The following is a 19502-nucleotide window of genomic DNA, read 5'->3' as shown; positions in this document are numbered from 1 at the left end:
AGAGGAAACCACAGGCAAACAGATAAGTAATTACACACTTGTTTTATGGAAATACTTCTCACTTCAATTACCAAACCACACAAAACTATTCATAATCGCGTCTACAAATGTTGAACTGTATAGACACCCAGGGAATATATGATATCTGGTTGGTTGATGAGGATGGGGGAATGTATACTCTCCAAGAGGAAAGGTAGGAAATTGAAAAATAATCTCTGCTATTTTAAAAGTTTTTGTCTGGGAGGAAGATAAGGGACAGAAGTTGTGATAGAAATGAAAAAGAATTCTATACTACTATATGCACTCACACCCTGAAGTTAAAATGAAAGAGAACATATGGAGACTCTGTTTCTGCATTGCCTCAAGTGATACCTGCAAAACTATTTCACAAAGGCTTCCCCTTATAATCGTTACTGTGTTGTCTAAGCTGCTCAATGTTGCATATCTTCAAACTTAAAATTTGCAATCCACTGTACACCCACAGATGAAGAGATTTAACTCTCTGGGATCTGTCCCTTAAATATGAAGGCGGTGGCTATCCTTCTCCTCATCCACTTCTCTTCAGCAGCACTGATGACAATATAGTCGAGGATGGCTTCGTCAGAAACACAAGGATGAATTCTGCTCTTCTTGCCCCGGCTTGGCTGGTCCTGTGCACCTGCATCAGCAGTGTTTCATCACCTCAGTGCTCAGCAGGGCTGAATAGAGTGTCCTCGTTGACAGCAGTGGGCCTTTTTCCAGCGATTTCTTTGCAGTGATGGTAGCGTAGTGGCACTCCCTCAAGCCCTGTTCTTCTTGTATTTATCTTCTGTTTGCCACTAAAGAGTGAGGGTGATAGTAGGTTCTATTGTGACAGGGTGGACTGGACAAAAAGCTTACTCTTACTGCCATTTGCTTACTTCGAGGGGAGTAGCTAATTGGGGAAGCCAGCAAGATAAGCAGGTTACAGTAAAAAAAGATGGCTTTCATGCTTGAGTGTGTGCCCTGTGAGGACTGCAGGTTAGCCTATAGTTTCTTCTTGGACCATGCCCCATAACTGCTGTAAATGGACAACCAGTCCAGTTGACACAGCACCAGACACTTGACGTAGTTGAGCTTTGCTATCAGCTGCAATAAACTTGTTCACTGTCCCTTCCAAAAAGATCTGTGATAGCTTCAGCCACAGTCCCATTGTCCCACAGGCTGGATCTGCCCAGTTTGCCACAATCTGGCTTCTGTCACAAGGTGTGGTGCTGCACTCCTGCCCACCTTTCCACATTCTGCTTAAGCATTCAGGTTATTATTGGGTATTGTTCATTCCTGTAGCCCGTGACACTTTATCACCATTCTGCACTGTCAGTGTCAGGGCAGAGGGTATGGTTATGTGATAGATGATGGAAATGATAGCTGGAGAGAGAGCAGAGGTTATGTAGAATAGCAAACATGTGAATAGGACAATACTGACAGCTGAGTGGAGGAGAGCCCTGTTTACTAGCGAGTGAGAAATGCTGTGAAAACCACTGGTGTTCTCCTTTGGGAGTGCTTGTGACAGCTGTAGTGAATGCACTCTGGTCAGCACTGAGGACTGGTGACACTAAGCCTGATGATGGATGTTGTAAACCTATAGTTTTCCTAACATAGGTGTTCACAGGTGTTTGTAGGAAATCGCCCTTGTGAAAACTGAAAGCTGCAATAATCAAATACTGATCCCAGCAATATCCTCACAATATAATGTAGTGTTTCAGGATTTAGAGAGATTAAGAGTGAGACATAGAGAATTACAGACAACCAACAGGATAAATCCAGTGACTTTATCATCAACATTTTAGTAAGAGATGTTTTACTATGACTTTGAAAACAACCCAGATGTTCCATGTGTGCCCCACAAAAACAAAAAGATTCAACAATACCTCAAAATACGCCTCTCAGCCGCCACAGTGCAAACGGCTCAGTGTGATAGAGAGAGATTAGAAAACTTGGCTGTTATTATCAGTATCTGAGCAGTAGAACTGCTGTCATAATGAAAACCACTCCAATAAGAGAACCAAAGAATATTGCAGCAAACTAAAGGATGCATGTAAAGTGCACTTCACAGGTGCTCTCCGTTCAGCAACACAAAACCACAGATCCACAATAACAATATTGTGTTTAACATGAACAGCACAGCATGATATTATTATTATTATTATTTTTTCCCTTACTGCTGCCTGGAGTTATCTTTTACTGCTTTTTTATTAACTTATCTAGGTAGTATTTTTCCTTTTCATTTAATCTTGCAACAGGTACAGTCTAGTGCATCATGACTGGAACAGCCAATCACATATGTATATTTTAGGATTATTTTTCCCATTTATAGCAATAATTTTGTCAAAGTATATAGATACAAAAATGTATTTTTGACTGCCCCTACATTTTTCAAAAAATATCAAGGACTAAAGTTCATCTTGCACCACTAATGCTACCTCACCTGTCATTGTAGGACATGTACATCAACTGCATTGTCTTCAGCAGAGAAATTAAGAACGAGGGGTACATTCAGGCCTCATGTAACTTTTTGTCACTGGAAAAATCTTAATCCTCAAATGATGCTGAATAATACTGAGTGAGTCCTTCCCAGAGGAAATCTGTTGATAATCAGTTCTCAACCCAAAACCCCCTCAGTTGCTGTACAAATTGAGCACAATAAGCAATATTAATGCATACTTTCCCTATGCTAATCAAATTGGACTGAACACCACTGGGAATCTAACAAAATCAACCAAAAAGATGAAGCATGGCGAAGGGGCACATTTGTCTTGTTTATAGTCCCACACCTGCCAGTGACAGACATCTCCTCGCCCCACCAAGTTAAGTTAGTTCAGAAAATTAATCACCTTTGGTGCTTGATGCTGCCCTACTAGTTTGTTTGATGCATGCAGAAACCTTTTGTTGATGCAGAGCAGGGCTCCAACTAATGATTTTTTAAATTGTGTATCAATCTGCCAATCATTTTCTCAGTTAATCAATTAATCACTTAGTCCATAAAATATCTGAAACAAATGAAAAATGCCCATTGCAATTTCCCTCAGTGCAAGCTTACATCTTTAAATTACTTGTTTTGCCCGACCAATGCTCCAGCACTAAAAGATATTTAGTTTACTGCTATAGAAAATGAGAAAGCAGCAAATCCAAATGAAAAGCTGGAAAAGAAAATGTTTTTTTCTTGCATGCAGAACCCCAGTAGAGGCTCCTTGCTGTGTTTGTGGAACTAGAGTTACAATGCATTAACCAGTTTCAAGATGAAGCTGCTGTACAAGTCAATAGCCCTCTACTCAAATCAATAAGACATCATGTATGACGGATGCGGGGGCGAATCCTTCTTCCACAATGCACCAGAACCCTTATCAAAGCCCTAATGGCTGCCATATTACATACAGCATGCAAAGATATCATTGACTGTAATTGTTAATATGCTCCACGTGAAATGTATTCTGTTCTCTTGACCCAGTGCTGAGCTAATTAACTTATTAGAAGCAGAGGGCAGCATAGAATCCTGCATTCAGGGGTCCCTCCAGGAATTGAGTTTAACATCCCTTAGTAAGACCTTCTAACTCTCCGCACTAAGCCTCTCACCTCTCAGCTCAGTGTGCCCACCATCCAATTAAATCCAGAAAGCTGTTTCCACAGCTGGGGGAGAAAGGACCAGTGCAACAGCCGTGCTCAGCATGCTGTTGAAATGTTTGACATTTTCACATTGTCCTCATAACAATTACTATTACTTAGGCAAACACAAAGATCTTGTTGCATGCGTACAGTAGGGGTGTTTTTGCTTATTAGGGATCTGACTGTATCTGAGTGTGTTTTGTGTTTGTTTGTGCAAGACTGGTTTTTGCATATGCCTGTGATTGTGCCTGTGTGTATTTAGATTACTTTGCTCATATGCTTCATTATTCTGTGTGAATTTTCTAATCAGTTTACTCTTAGTGCAGCCTCAGATTGTCTCTCTGTGGGTCAGTAATGAGACTTGTTGTTTGCAGATCACTTATCAGACGCACTTTCTAATAGTCAGCGTTTTTCTAACAAGTTTGAATTAAACAACAGTGAATAATCCACAGAAGATGTTTCTTGTTTCGGTTTGTTAGTACATTCGTTTAGTTATTCCCTCCTTGCATGCTGGTAATGAACAAGGCAGCAGATTATTGATACAATATTGTGTAGGTTTACCTGACACACACATCTTGTTAGATTATTCCAGCATGTTATGCATTATTGCCAGTGATGGCTGAAAGAGCTAAACAGTATGCATATTAACACTGAGGGGGCCACTGAGGATGCTCAAGCTTTGAATTTCACTAGAGGAAGCTCTGCTAGAAGGCAGATGTTAATAAACAGCTTGAGTATTTAAAAGCATGTTTACAATGATTTAAAATTCCTTTGGACACGCCTTTCCTACCTTCATTCGTACATACAAATATTTAGCCTTCTCTCATCATTTCCATCTCCCCTCGCTCTCTCTCATCTGCGTGCCGGTTCATTTTGCAGCGATAATTTCACACTCGGAGGTAAAATTCAGTTGATCGCAGAGAACAGAGGACTCCATGAACTCCACTGGTCTTCCTCTGATGACGTCTGCACATCTAACTTGCTCAGTAAGGCTTAGGGAGATGATGTTGTAGATCCAGTGCGCCCTCTTCTTCCCCTCTGGAAACCCTGCTGCGACGGCAGAGTACAGAGCTAATGACTGATGAGCCCTTTGACACGGAAATGCTTGACATGCTCCTCGGGGTCCAGACTAAAGACCTCCCTAACAAGCTCTTGCACACTCACCCAGGGCTGTATTAAATCCAAACTTTGGCACCTTTCCTAATTACTGAGAACATAACCCGTAGCCAAGAACCTCTTCCTAACCTGGGCTGAACTCCCCTCTGCAGCGCAGAGTCCCTCGAGTATGGGATGATATATGAAATGCAGAATTCAAATTAGGCTGACGGAGAGCAATTACTGGGTAAGGAAGATCCCTTACTCTTTGGGAAAAAAGGCATCAAAATCCAGATACAGTGTACGTGAAAGTTTTATCCACTTCCTCTCATTGATGTGTACACTGTCTCTCACCTCTGTCTTCCTCTCTTTATTATTCCTCTCTTCTTTCTCACTGGAACACAGGTCTTAGATTATTTTCAGTTTCTCTCCATCTGTCTCGCCATAGGTGTCTTCTCTATCTCACATTTTACCCCTCTGCTTCTTTCTTCTGCTTTACTCCTTTCCCTCTCTTTCTCACTCTCCCTGTGCGTGCTATATGTGCGGAAAGAATAAACGGTTATTTCCACTACATTGCCATCAGTGGGCTCTAATTTATGATGCCCATAGAGTAGGGAGCCCTATTAAAAGCCTATTTACAGTCAAACGGCAGGATCACCAAAAGCAATGACGGTGCTTTAACTGTTGTTGACTCCAACTAAATGTTATGAGGCCACATTTTCTGCCCACACGAGGCAGTTGTGAGTAAACAACACAAGACAATTTGATACCCTCATTGTGGATTCATGTCTTGTGTTCCCCAAATTAATTTAATGTCACATTGCGCTACATGCATACGTAAAACAGCTCTGCACGCATTCATATTAGTTTATTCTGCAGCCAACAGGTACCAAGATATAGTGGGAGAAACATTATTTATTACTTTTCCTGCACTTAATAACATTGATTGTTCTGTGTTTATAGCATCCATTAATCAATCAATGCACCCACCCGCCCATCTATCTGTGCAGTCAATACCTCACAGGCAACAAGGTAAGTTAATAGATATGAGTAGACTGTTGTGATGCTGAGAGCTGTTGATTGCACCGCTGATGGGCTGGGTTAATTATTCTGAGCAAGAGTCGCACATCTTTCCTGAATTAGGCTGGATTAATTGAAAGCTCTCCAGCATGTCTCTGTAAGTGTCTGTCCAATCTGTTAGTCTGTGTCCTCTCATTTCATCTCTCTCTCTCTCTCATGATCAGCTGCTTTAATCAACCAATCAAGTCTCCTCTCCCCCCTTAAAGCTTTTTCCATTTTTATATGTCTCATATCATTAGCTTATCATCCCCTTTTGTCCGAACATTACACCAGAATATGTTTGCTGAAAACCTTCATTGTAATGCACTTGGAAAATCAATTATAACTCTGTAACACAATACTGCACATTTCCCCTCCCATCTCCACTTCTTTGCTTCCTTCCTCTTCTCCTCCTGCTCTTGCCATCATCCTGTTTGTGTGTAAGTACGTCAGAGCCATCAAGTGGGTTTTGTGTCTTATGTTCGCCCCAGGACATCTTTTTGGGTTGAGCACCAAATTCAATCTCAGCTCCCCAATCAGAGGTAGTAAAAACCCGTCCATCGCTGCAGCCTAAAAAAAAAAAACAAAAAAAAAAAAAAAACGGCTTCAGTCCTGCTTGGTCAGATAAATCTTAGTAGCTCATCCTTCTCCTATTTTCTTTTCATCCTGGACCCCCCCAATGGCCCACATTAGAGCCTGCAGATGGCCAGGGGAGATTTAGGAGCTGCAATCCATCAATGTAATGTAGCCTGAACCACTGGACAACCGCCCTGCTAACCTCTCTTCCAGCTGGACTGTACCGCCCCGCTTCAGGCCCGTCTCAGCCAAGCCTGGCCCACTTTAGTAAAACTTTGGCCCCGCTTTGGCCTCTCTCGTGACCGGCGCCAAAGTCTGCTCTCTTTTCGATTCTCATTGTAATTACAGATCCACCGAGCTGCTCCTGCTTGACAAGGTTGGCTAATTGTCTCATGTCCTGCCTATAAGGCTTGATGTTTGTTACTGTTGCATAAGTGAATGATCTGAGCACAATTCTGTCTGCCTTTTCAGTCACTTAACACTAACAAGACTGAGTATGCCGTGCTGCCAGACATCTGTTGTGGAGTGTTTATACTCTCCCCTTAGAGAGCACAAGGATAAACAAGTTTCATTTGATGATATAATGATGTCTTATTTTAATAAGAGTCATAAAAGTTAAAGCTCTCATCATTTGAATGAAAAAGAGGGAAAGGCTCTCTCTGGTGGCCTGCGCACCTACATCTGTTGAACTTGGGACATGCTTTTTAACATCCTGTCTGTTTATCAGAGTGCCTGTCACATTTAACCTTGATACATCTAAATGAAAGCCCCAGTTAATGGAAAGCTAGATTAAGTGTGCTTTCCTCCTTCTGTGATGAACTCCTGATATTCTACTTCTGCTATTCTTCAATGGCAGTGAGTTTTGCTTTATCTGACGTGATCTGAAACCACAAAATCATTAATTTTGGGGGTTTGCTTATTTTTTCCCCCCCTGTTGCAATGTGATGCGTTCTATGTATCCCCATTTCTAGGATTGATAACATGCTATGCACCACTTGGAAACAGTACAGCATCTCAACAGACCCTCTCTCCCTTTAAAATAAATGGTCTTCCTCTTGCTCCAGGCTGTCTGATAGACACAGAGTGAGATTGGTTCTGTTGAATAAGAGATGAATCTCTCTGGGTGTCACCATGCCGCCACGACCTCTGAAATATCATTATCTACAGGGGAGGGAGGTTAACTTCTCTAATATAGCCTGAATACAAGAGAGGGGTGCCACAAGTGAACATGATACTGCTTTATTACCGGTATATCTCAGGAAAAGGGTGTGTTTTTTCACTGCCACTGTGGTATATGCAGTATCTCAGAACACCCAAACACACCTAATGACATAATCTGTTTTCCACAAATATGATGTGCAGCCTGAGGGGTAATTGCAATGTTTCAGTTTGTGATTACACTGAAAAAAATAAAATAAAATAAGGGAACTTAATCTTGTACTTGAACCATCCAATAAGTGGATCATACAGCACAGCATGTACTACAGTGTGGAGTCTTTGCCAAGTCCTTGAGCTGAACACGTTTTGTGCAGACGATACAATATTTAGTGTTGTTTCCCACTGACCAGTATTCACATCAACATGCTTTCTCATGAGTATTTTCCAAGGACTCCTGTTTGCTTTACATTCTTCCAATCAGCCTAATTAAAATGTCTTGTTTACATAATTAAAAGTCAAATAACAAAAGCATCAGAATGAATATAATTTGTGTTAAATCAACACAAAATTTAATACACAAGATGACAATTTGATAATGTACTAATATTATGGTAATCACATCATAATATTACCTGGAAATGAATTATTTATTGACATCCAATTTGGAATCATAGCTTAATTCATTCATATTTCACTTCAAGCTCTGAACAGACTGAATCAATAATTCAGTTAGAGTGGATCTGGGCTAGCTACAGGCATCTCTCCAGTGGCTCACTGTTGGTTGGAGAAACAGAGAAACATAGATGATATTGAAGAGTCTCCTACAATGTTCAAGTCTAACATTTGCAATGAACTCCCCAACAGGCAGAGATGCAAGGATTATTGTTTTATTTGTTGATCATACTGCAGCTGAGCCCACTCTAAACCATATAATATTGTTGGTGTTGAGTCAGAGTATGAGTGAAAAGATTTTTATCCTTTGGATCTAGGTTGTGTTTGCTTAAATACTAACATTTGCAAAAATGCTTGCAGTACAAATTAATACATGTATTTCTTGGAAGTACATGTAAATAATACTGGAATCCAAAGGACTAATTCAACTGCAATGAGATAGATGCCTGACATTGGTGTTTTAACCACAGGAATATGAAATCTTTTTCCCTTTTTCCCTTCACTCAGCTGTCTTCTTTGTATCCACTTTCAGGGATGCTCACAGTAGCACCGAAAGGTTTCCACTGTCCTGACGCCGAGAGAAACTGCAACCCCTGTCTTGACGCGGCCAAAGCCTGCAACCTCAACAACAGCTGCAAGAAGCAGCGCTCCACTTACATCGCTACCTGCAGCAAGGAGGACCCCAACAAGGGTGAAACCTGCAGCAAGAAGCGCTGCCACAAAGCGCTGAGGATGTTCCTGGACCGCGTTCCCACGGAGTTCAGCCACCGTCTGCTCTTCTGTCCCTGCCAGACTGAGGGTTGCGCTGAGCGACGCAGGCAGACAATCGTGCCTGATTGCTCCTATAAGGATAAGGAGAAGCCCAACTGTCTGGAGCTACGGAGGGTTTGCCGCCAGGACTCTCTCTGCAGGTAAAGTAAAGTTTTGCAGAGAAGTTTTGGGGAGAGTGGGATGTTTACACACATACACATTAATTTTATGTGTATGTGTGTCAGTTTTGTTGGTTTGATCAACGGATTTTTGTGCTGTGTGTATGAAATGAGCTTCCGCTAAACACATCTGAAGACTCATTATCATCTTCTTATATTCATGGAAAATGAGAAAAAAAGAAAATTGAATCTGTGCGTTAGAGAGACAGAGTTCCTGTTTTTGATGGCAATTTCCCTGCTCCCATGGCATCCTAAAGTTTTATATTTCTCTGCTGTAACTTTGCCAGCAAAGTAATTAGACTTTCAGAGAAGCTGTGGCTATTAGACACAGGATGAAGATGTGAGGCTAAGTTGAAGGGACAACGCTCAATTAAGCTGAACAAAACATTAGTGGATCACTTTGGCTGCATGGGGCCTCTATTGGATTCAAGCGGCCGGATTCAATTCACACCTACCCAGCCGTGACATGTTTCCTTGTGTTAGTGCCGCTGAGAGCAGGTGAAACACAGCGGTCGTACTATCAGCCAGATCAGCTGTCAAGATCTCTTTACCCCCAGCACCATGTGCTGTGTCCGGCCCTCATAGGGTATACATCCACCCAGCTGAAAGAGATACGCTCTGCGTTCATTAGTCTAATAGCATTAAAAATGTGGGACATTTGAATAATTCTAAGCATTTAAAAGTTCATTTATGAGCCTAATGGAGTTCGACCAAGTGTTAGACCCTTGAAAGCTCTCTGCTAAAAATAATACTCATGATGTGAGAAGGGAAAATTTTTTGGCCACTCTTTCATTTCCCAATGTGACAGATGATTAGGCAGCTGATACAATTCATAGACTATCAGTGACGGGGCTTGACAGAGTTTGTGGGTTTAATACACCGAGTAGCTGTCCAGCCTCAGTCGGCATGGAAGATAATAGCACCTTCCCTGGTTCGTTACTTGCAGTAACTGCCTGAAAATTAGACGCCAGTCACTTCTTCCAAAAAGTACTTTCAGTTACTGTCAGTGTTTGCTTTAACGTGACTGGTTCGAAATAGATTTGGTTAGGTTTTTGCGGTGGGCATGACAACTAATACGATTTATCAACTCATATCTTGCGCAGTAAAATAAATAATATGTTGCACAATATGAGTAATAGTCACAAAAAGCACTGATCTAAGTGTGAAAACATTTTGTATCACTTTTGTATTACCTCTGGTTTCACTCCATTTTGGATAACTAGCCAATATCATTTGTTTTATGAGAAGTAAGGGTGATTTACAGTCACAAAAATTCAAATTAGACTAACTAATGATGCACAACAGTTCCTCACGCGTTGTTTTCTGTTGTACTTTACATTTATCCTGTTTCCAAGGAGATGAGCAGTGTTTGAGGCTGAGCATTAATGGTGAAAACCCAATTCCTCACCAGCAACACTAAATCCAACCACCAGGCTGCTAAGCAGGGAAACTCTATCGCCTCTCCTCCGATTTATGATTGTCTTGATAATTACCTGCTTGCCTGCATTGTGTAATCTGTTTTCAGGCTGAGTTGCTTTCTTTGACCTTTAGGCCCTCAGGTGTCTGCTGTGCTCCTCCTTATTGAGAAAGATGAAATAGAACGTTAAAGCTCATTATCTGTGGCTGCGTAATGCCCTGCTGAGGTCAACAGCTCGATGAGCGCGCGCACGTACGTTCATACAGTGTGCACACGCACTGGCCAGCATACCGACAGACCAAAAACCATTTAGCAGCCACATGTGCACACTCACATTTACGCACAACCACTTTGGGCTTGAATGTGACTAATAATCTGCTGTCTGAGTGGTGCATTCTCCTGCAGTGAATAAGTGCCACCATGCAAGAGAATTTCACTGCGACTCAATTAAAGTAAGATGTCATCGGTCAGTGCTGGACTGACATTGTTCTCTGATTGGTGATTTTATCCTGCCTTGAGGTGTCTACAATCACCACCATCACCATGACCATGTGAAATACTGTTAACGTGTCCTCTATCTGTCTCAATGTCCTCTCTCTGTTACATGATGTCAGGCATCATCAGTTTTATGTCCTGGAAGACCCTGAAAACAATGATTTGTTATTTATTTGATCTGATAATTTAGATATTGCATTAACCAGCATGTTGTGTTCTTAATTTACTCTGCATCTTCAGTATGTTTTACAAGCAAATTGAATTTAAAACTCATTTGTCATGCTAATGGAGACATGAAGTCTACAGATTAGGGTTTGTTTTGTGCAACCTTAGTGATAAACACAATTGAACAACTCTAGAAAGAGCCCTCCCTAAACTTTTTAAACAGAGTCACAGCACACTCAAGTACAACACCAGGGAAACTTTCCTTGGCTCCATTCTCCCCTCTCAGAGATGTGTTGATAAAAGCAGGGGGAGATCATTCAACGACAGGCCTGTCTCCCCTGGGGGTGCCTGTCTGACTCCAAACAGGGGGATACACAGCTAACCCAAGCCTATTTCATTTTAACACAAGGGACGGATGGAGAGAGGAGGAGCAGGGAACAGGGAGGAGGAAGAGAAGGAGGGAGCGATAATTAGACAGAGAGAGAGGGAGGTGAGGGAAGGAGGGTCACAGAATCGATCTGGGCCGTAAAGCTACTGCAGCAGGTTGGAGGTCAGTGGTTTGGTCACACAGCTATGGATCTCTGCTGCAGGCTCTGCTGGCCATCTCAAAGACAGGCTTAGCTCCCCTGCAACACATTCTGGTGGAAGGAAGGGTCACGGATCAAAAAACGCCCAAGTCAAAACTGATTTATACTCACCTATTTTATTATTTATTTTAGACCTCGAAAGGCCAGCAGCTCCTTGCTTTGCACTGTGAAAAATGCTTTCAAATACTTTCTTTTTGGAGTTTTACCTTGAGCACATCGGATGCCAGATTGGCTGTGATTTCACCTTTGGAGACTGTTCAGATTGTTCCAGGTGGAGCCCAGAGCTCAATCAAACAAAAAATAAATATTTGAAAGGATTTCAAATATATAATTTTGGCTTGGGCTTAGGTGGCATATTGCACTGGAAGATTTCATTCTCTCCCTGGTCTCTGTGGAGGCAATTGTTGACATATTCTGGAGATCTAGGGACTATAGATGGACAGAGAACAAGCATTAAATGGAGCAGCTCTTATTCCTTGCACCTGGTTGTACTTCTGCTGCAGTTATTAAATTCTTTCCATAATCCTGCGCAAAGAGAAAAAAACAGACATCCCTGTGTTTGTTACTGTTCTCCTATTTTCCTCACTTCCTCTCCTCTCCTCTCTGCCTCTCCACCCTGTGTTCTCACCATCCTTCCAATGGATCCAACATCTATTCATTTGGGACTGCTGAGTCCACAGAGTGACAATAGGCTATATTTGGATGTGCTGTTTTGGGAAGTGTAGTGTGAGCATGTGTGTGTGTGTGTGTTCATGCATGTATGCAAGTAGAGAAACTCACTATCCATTTCCATGTCAGTTCATGCAGCCCAAGCCCAATGAAGCCTAACCCAAAGATCATTGAGTTGTATACGTGTACAATATTGATTGCCTGAAGGATCAATGCAATACTTCTATCTTTGATTTATACCCCCTGGTCTCCAGGCTCACTGGGTGCTCTTTGATTGACTTCTTTGGCCACTGGTTTTCAAAAGTGGGGAGCTGAGAGACAATCGATCACTGTACAGGTAACCTGACCCAGTTTAGGAGATGTACTGTATCAGGCTGCCTTTGCTTACACTCTCTCTCTCTCTTTCACACACAGGCACATGCACGCACGCACACACGCACTGCCCTAAATCAACAGTCAGCTCTGTTGTATCTGACAACTCAAGCTTCCACTGTGGGGGAACAGTGTAGGGAGAATGACTGGCCCAGATGGCATTACCCTGTAGCTTTGGAGACACAGCTCAAAGAAATCAGGATGCTGTTGCTCTTTTATCATCAGTTTTTCTCACTTTCTCCTGTGCTCTCACACACTCACACTTTTGTGAACTTGTACTTGTGAGGACCCTCAATGTATTCCCTGGCCACTAACCCTGCCCCTAACCTCCCAGTCACATATACAGTGAGTTCTCTGCGATACACTGTAACTTTAATGAGCAACCAGGGCTCAAATAAGAACAAAAGCTGCGTGAAAATAGATTGCTTAAGAAATGAACTACTTGGGGTGAGGAAAAACGTCAGAAAATAAGTTCATAATCAGAGCTGTGCATGTAAAAATTCAAATAACGCTTGAAGCTATAGACTCAGCAGACAGTATGCTATTTAAAATCTGTATGTGTGAACACGGCATCAACCATCGCAGCTTAATGCCTAAACTCAGCCCTTACTTTTAACATGGAATAATTAATTATTCCCTTTGCTTATTTTAACCAGCAGTAAACTGACATGTTAGCTTTCTCTTAGATGAGAGAGGTGAGAACGAAACAGAACAGTGAATTTGCAGCTGTTAAACCTAAACTGTTATCTGAGACAAAATACAGTGGTGGAAAAAAGTTTTTGGACACCCCATTCATTTGTGAAACAACAATCACTCTTAGTTCTTCAAGTGTAATTTCTTTTAGTACAGTCACAGCCATAATACTAAACAAATCCTAAAAAAGCCATCAAAAACTTAAAATTGATTGGTTCCATAAAAATACATAAGAAGTTTTAATATATAAGAAGTTTTGAGTATTGGGTCATTTTGGTACCAGTGATCCACTAATGAAGGTGGTGTTTTATATTAAAAGACACAATTTGTGTTGCCGTGCTTTGTGTCTATATAAAGCCATCACATTTGAAAGTTCTTCAGAGACAAAAATGGCTAAAACAAGGAACCTAACACAGAAAACACGCCTGAAGATACAGATTCTCAGCCAGGAAGGGTACAGCTGTCGCCAGATAGCCAGGAAGTACAGATGCAGTCCTTCAGCAGTTGAATACACTCTGCAGAAATACAGACAAACCAACAGCTTGGAAGACAAACCAAGATCTAGGTGTCCAAGGGTTTTTTTTAGCAAGAAATGACTGCATCCTGATCCGCATGTGCAGGGAAAGACATACAGAATGACATCACAGGAGCTTCAGCAGCAGTGGTCAAACCAAACTGGTGTCCAGTGTTCCACCCGCACTGTACATGGTCAACTTTTAGATCATGGCTTGCTGGTGTTGGTCATCTGACTGTCTGTGATGGCACATTGAACTTTGTCAAGTATTGTGCCATTCTCGAAACCCACATGCTCCCTTCTGCACGTGCACTGTTCTGTCAAGGTCAAAACTGAATGTTTCAACAGGATACTGCCCCTTGCCACACATCCAGGGCCAGTAGAAGTTGGCTGCAGGAGCACTGTATCCAGGTCTTAGAGTGGCCAGCTCAATCCCCGGACATGAGAAAATCTGTGGTGGATTATCAAAAGGTCTGTTTCAAAGCATAAACCAAAGAATTTAGTGGGACAAGATTACCCCTCAACAGTGTGAAAGGCTCGTGTGGAACATCCCAGCCAGGATTAGAGCTCTATCACTCAATCAGATGAGTGTGAAATGTATGCTATGCTACATGCTATGTAGAGGTCATACATTTAGGGACTTTACACACAGTCATTTAACCCATTGTTAATATAAAGATATTGACTGATTGGTGTTGCTTTAAACCTAAATCTAATTCTATTCTTAGATGTAATTTAAGTCTTAACCCTCGCACAGCCTGTTGAAGAAGCAAGGACTCATCTAATGCCCTCACTTTACACAAAGATCTTCTCATGGTCTGAAAGTCAGGAGGTTCTCACATTGACAGAAGTATAAATGCATACACGCATACAACAGATCCAACTACTTCCCATTGAAAGTTTTTTTCTCTAGGTAAAAGCTGGAGTGTTTCTATCTCCCTGGTTACAATACGAGCTATCAAAGTGAAGTGTCTTTTCTGATAGTCTAAAGCTCTGGTTTTGTAGGCAAAGCCTGTGTCAATTGGTGACCTTTTCCTCATCCATAGTACAGTTTTCTGCAGTGTGCGGCTTTAATCAGGCCTCAGCTTTGGTGAAGATGTGCTCAGCTTGCTGGCTATACATAAGAGCAGCAAACAGGATGAGAGTGGAGCAGAGAGAGAGAGCGAGAGGAAGAGAAGTTGTGAGAGGGATGTGGCAGGAACTGGAAATAAAGAGCTGTGCATTTAATTCCTGTACATGGATTAGCATATGCCCATTTACTTTCCTGACCGTAATCTCTAAGGGGACACGGTGTAGCGGAAAACTGCAGTCATTAAGGCTAGGCCTCATCCTTTCCTACAATGGTACTGTATCTATTATTAATGCACACATTATCAATAGGGCTTCAGACTTATCTACAGAATGGTCGATGTGTGGTTTGGAATGTGTCAATTAGGGCCTGCTCTTTCACTCTTCATCATTCTTACCCTGAACTTCTCTTTGTACTTAAGGAGTCTCACTGAAAGCTGCAGCATGTACTTTTCTTTTAAACTTTTCCTACAGAATCGTTTGATATGTGACTAATAGCTATATAATTACTGGTAATAACTGTTTTGCGGCGTACTGCTAAGTCTGTCATTTTTTCAGAGACAGTTCATCTATTTGTTTGACGCGTAGACTTTGTCTTGGGGGGCGGCTGTTTGCCTTGTTCGGATAGTATTTAAGGAATTCAGATAACCTTGAATAATCTACTCACCCCTTACCAAACAGACAGTACTGGGTTGTGTGTGTGTGTGGCATGCTTGATTTAGCATTCATCCCAATGACATAACATTCAGTAGGGGGTTGTAAGACATGGTGTAGACAGAAACAGAGACAGAAAGCATGAGAAAGTGAGAAAGTAAAAGAAACAATGAACCGCACACCAATTTTCTGGTCACCAAACAAGGAACATTGCAATCATGCATAAGTAAGTATTTGAAAATAAAATAAAAGTGGGTTGATTAAATGAAAATGCAAGCTCAGACTGCTGCTTGTTCTTTACTTTGGATTTTCTGCTTAATAATGCAGGGAATGCTGTGTCACCAGACAGTTTTTGTTGGTTTCAATTCTCTGCTGAGTAAGGGGGCGAAAGGTTGTGTCATGTGACAGCAAAGCTAAACTGCCTTGTGTTTTGACTGAATGCCATCTGTCCACGTTGCCCTTTTAGAGTATCGACTGGGAATCCCAATGAGTACAGTGCTGCCAGAAAAAGGCAGGCATCTGTCCAGGCACATTCAGGAGAAAGTAACTGTGGGTAAAATGGACAATCACCTCTGACCAGAGCAACACAGAGACCGTCTCGGGGTCACCAGCAGAAATTTAGGTGGGAAAGCAGAGCAGAATTCTGCTGTGGCCGACCAAATACTGAAGTATTTTAGTAGAAAGAAAAAAAAATCTCTTACGGATGTTATGCCCTTATAATCAAAATATATTCATAGCACTCGACTCCCAAGGTCAGTGCTGTATTGTTGGGCTTTTCAATAAAATTGTTATGACGTAATGAGCCGTAGTACACAAAATACAGAGTTCGTCAAAAGAGAGTAATAGTAAAAAATATCAGTTTGGTGAAGCCTCATTGTTTGCTTTGGCATTTAACATCAAGTGACAAAGGGACACACAAGGCTACTGAGTCCTATTGATTGAACCAGGGTCAAATTCCCTCACCATGAATTTGCACATGAGCGCTTGAATTTGCAATGATGATCAGTTTGTATGACAGTGACAACAGGACATTAATGAGAGAAGAGAGGAGAGGAGAGATAAGGTCAGAGGAACACAACAGATAGGAAAAGAAAAGCAGGGAAAGGGGACGTGGGGCAGAGCAGAACAGAGAGAAACATCTTTTGTTTCTCTCATTTGTTTCATGTTGGCAGCTATTGTGTCATGCTTATTGTTATGCTTTCTGTAGATGAGTGAGAGATATGGTTTCTGAAGCCTCTCTAGGCTGAAGACTGAGGCAAGTGATAACAGTGAAGGGCTGTAATTTCACATTTAACAGGAATTATCATATCGTAGAAGAACTCATATTTGTAGATAGAGCACAGACTGAAAGTCCCTAAATCAGATACGACTCTCAATAGACTGTTGTTTTAATATAGAAAGGAAGCTATTAGAGGACTTTGGAATCTCATAACTGTTTTTCCTCTTGCCTCGCCTCCTTCATGAGGAAATGGTTTCCAAGACTGACATTCATCTGATTTGAGTCGCATTGTTTGTCATGGGCATCAAGTGATAGGAATAAGAATCCATATAAAAAGCCATTAGTTTTCTATTACTGCCAAGCTGGATGGACAGGCACTCAGCGCTCAGCCGAATCACTGTGTTTAAAGTGTCAGGTTGGTTGAAAGAAGTCTACCTCTGTGGGGGCTCCCCTGCCACTTCCCTGGGGGCTGAGTGGCTGAAATGACCATAAAACGCTGTTGAGCTAGACAGCCTGTAATTTCAGCAGCGAGTGGCGCTTCGCCGAGGTATAATGGAAAGTCTGTGGAAGCCATGAAATGCGCTGCATCCCGGTGTTGGAACACCATTGTCTGAACACTCAGGACACCTCTCTAAACTTTAAATTACTGTTTTTAAGCCATCATTGTCTGAAAGAGCTCCGCTTCTAAAAAGAAACGTGGCGCTTGTTCAGTTTCTTTAATCTTCTGTGGTCTTTGCCTTTCCTACAGAAATCTGACGTTCTCATTTTTTTGTTAGCACGAAAGTAAGAGACCTTTTGCCCATAAGAAATAGAAAAATGGAAAATGTGGCTCTAAAGGTTGCTTTGTATGGGTACAATAGAATTGTTCTCTCTCCCCTGTCTGTCGTATCTTTTATCATCTATGGCATGATTGTGGATACAAGTGCCTTCTTTCATTGTGAACAGGGATGGATGAGAGAGGGCTTCGAGTGAGGAGGACAGGTGTGGAGAGGTGTAGGTTTGTATTTGTGTGTGAGTTCCTTTTTTTGTGAATTAACATTAGGCACAGTGTATTACCATTGCAGTGGACATGTGTTTGTGTCTGTGAGCCTCTGTATCAGTCGTCACAGCCATGGTAGAGCAAGCATATGTCCCGTTTTCTGAAGCGTGGCTTTCGATGTGTTAGCAGCATGTCACGTCAAGAGGCTCTCCGAGTGATTTGAGAGTAGGGCGAATGGAGATGGAGTCGGAGTAATGAAGTGAGTCTGAGTGGGGTTTGCTGCTGGAGGCCCAAGCTCATCACACCCCACTGGCTGGCTATGGTGAAAGACACAGAGAGAGACACACACACAAACAGACAGACAGGGAGATTCTTACCTCATCACCCTATATTCCCCCTCGGCCAAATCTGCTTGTCTTCTTATTCGCAGAGTTGGGATGCAGCATAACAGTGATTGTGTATTGGTCTCTAACAACAGACTCTCTAGGATAGACTGATTTATGGTCACATGTACCATCCTCTGTGAGTTTCCTGAACGACAATGTCCATCCTGCCGAAAGCAATAGATTCTGTTTTTGCAGATAAACATGCAGGTAGAGGTTCAGTATCATTAGAATGCATCTCATTTAATCCAATTACTTTACAACCTTATGAAAAAGGCTCAAAGTGATGAATAAGTGATCAAGTATCGCCACTGTAGAACGTATAATAAATGATACAGCTGCAATGCATATTTAAAGACAAGGCAATATGTAAATTTCTATGACATTAACATTCCACCTGTTTAGGCTATTGTGGAATGCACCCATCAGCACTTTGTTGTTGTTGTTGTTTTAAATGAATCTCTTGCTCAGTGCATGAATGCAATGCTGTGGATGCATCTGACAAACTCTCATTAAATGCAGTATATTTCAGTGACTAGATGAATAGACAATAACAGTTTTGATATTCAAATCTCTTGAAGAAAAAAACCCACCCGAAAGAGAAAACCTCCAACTTTGGCACCAGGAGAAAGAAATGACTGATAAATGCTGTCTTAAAGTAAATCTGGGAAAATATGTTTATTTGCTCTCTTGATGAGAGTTGTGTGGGAAGGTTGATACCACTGTTATGTCTGTCTGTTACACATGAAGCTACAGCCAAGATGTAGTTTACTCATCTTAGCATAAAGAAACAAGGGTAAACAGCTGGTTTGACTCTGTCCAAAGCTGCCTCCCAATATTTATTGCTAGGCAAAGCTAATTAAATGATCTACTCTACAGACATGAGGGTATTTTACCAAAATGCCAAACTGTTTCTTTAATAATGAGAAACAAGCAGTACTGGATTGAGATAAAGCCTCAAAACGCTCACGCTGGCATCTAGTTGGCAACTCATTCCTCTATGGTAATTAAAATGTGTCACAATCAATCTGACAATTATGTATTGCTATTAAAAATCACCCTTGCAGCACCTTTATAAAAAACATGATAACAAATGACTATATAACAGACTGAGGGAGGAGGAGAAGGCTATCAGAGCAGCTATCATACATGAGTCAACTCAACTGCTGTTTACCAG

General features: G+C 41.6%; 1 protein-coding gene across 1 annotated transcript in view; it reads left to right on the top strand.

The window, feature by feature from the left end:
• LOC108878663 (GDNF family receptor alpha-2) overlaps nt 1-19502 on the top strand; it is a 45041-nt gene that overhangs the window by 14366 nt on the left and 11173 nt on the right. Inside the window, exon 4 of the mRNA XM_018669589.2 lies at nt 8714-9092. Within this exon, the coding sequence (XP_018525105.1) occupies nt 8714-9092 (379 nt within the window). The remainder of the gene's footprint in view (nt 1-8713; nt 9093-19502) is intronic.

The sequence above is a fragment of the Lates calcarifer genome, linkage group LG13 (genome assembly GCF_001640805.2).
Source record: "Lates calcarifer isolate ASB-BC8 linkage group LG13, TLL_Latcal_v3, whole genome shotgun sequence".
NCBI lineage: Eukaryota > Metazoa > Chordata > Actinopteri > Centropomidae > Lates > Lates calcarifer.
This window is presented reverse-complemented; position numbering and strand designations above follow the sequence as displayed.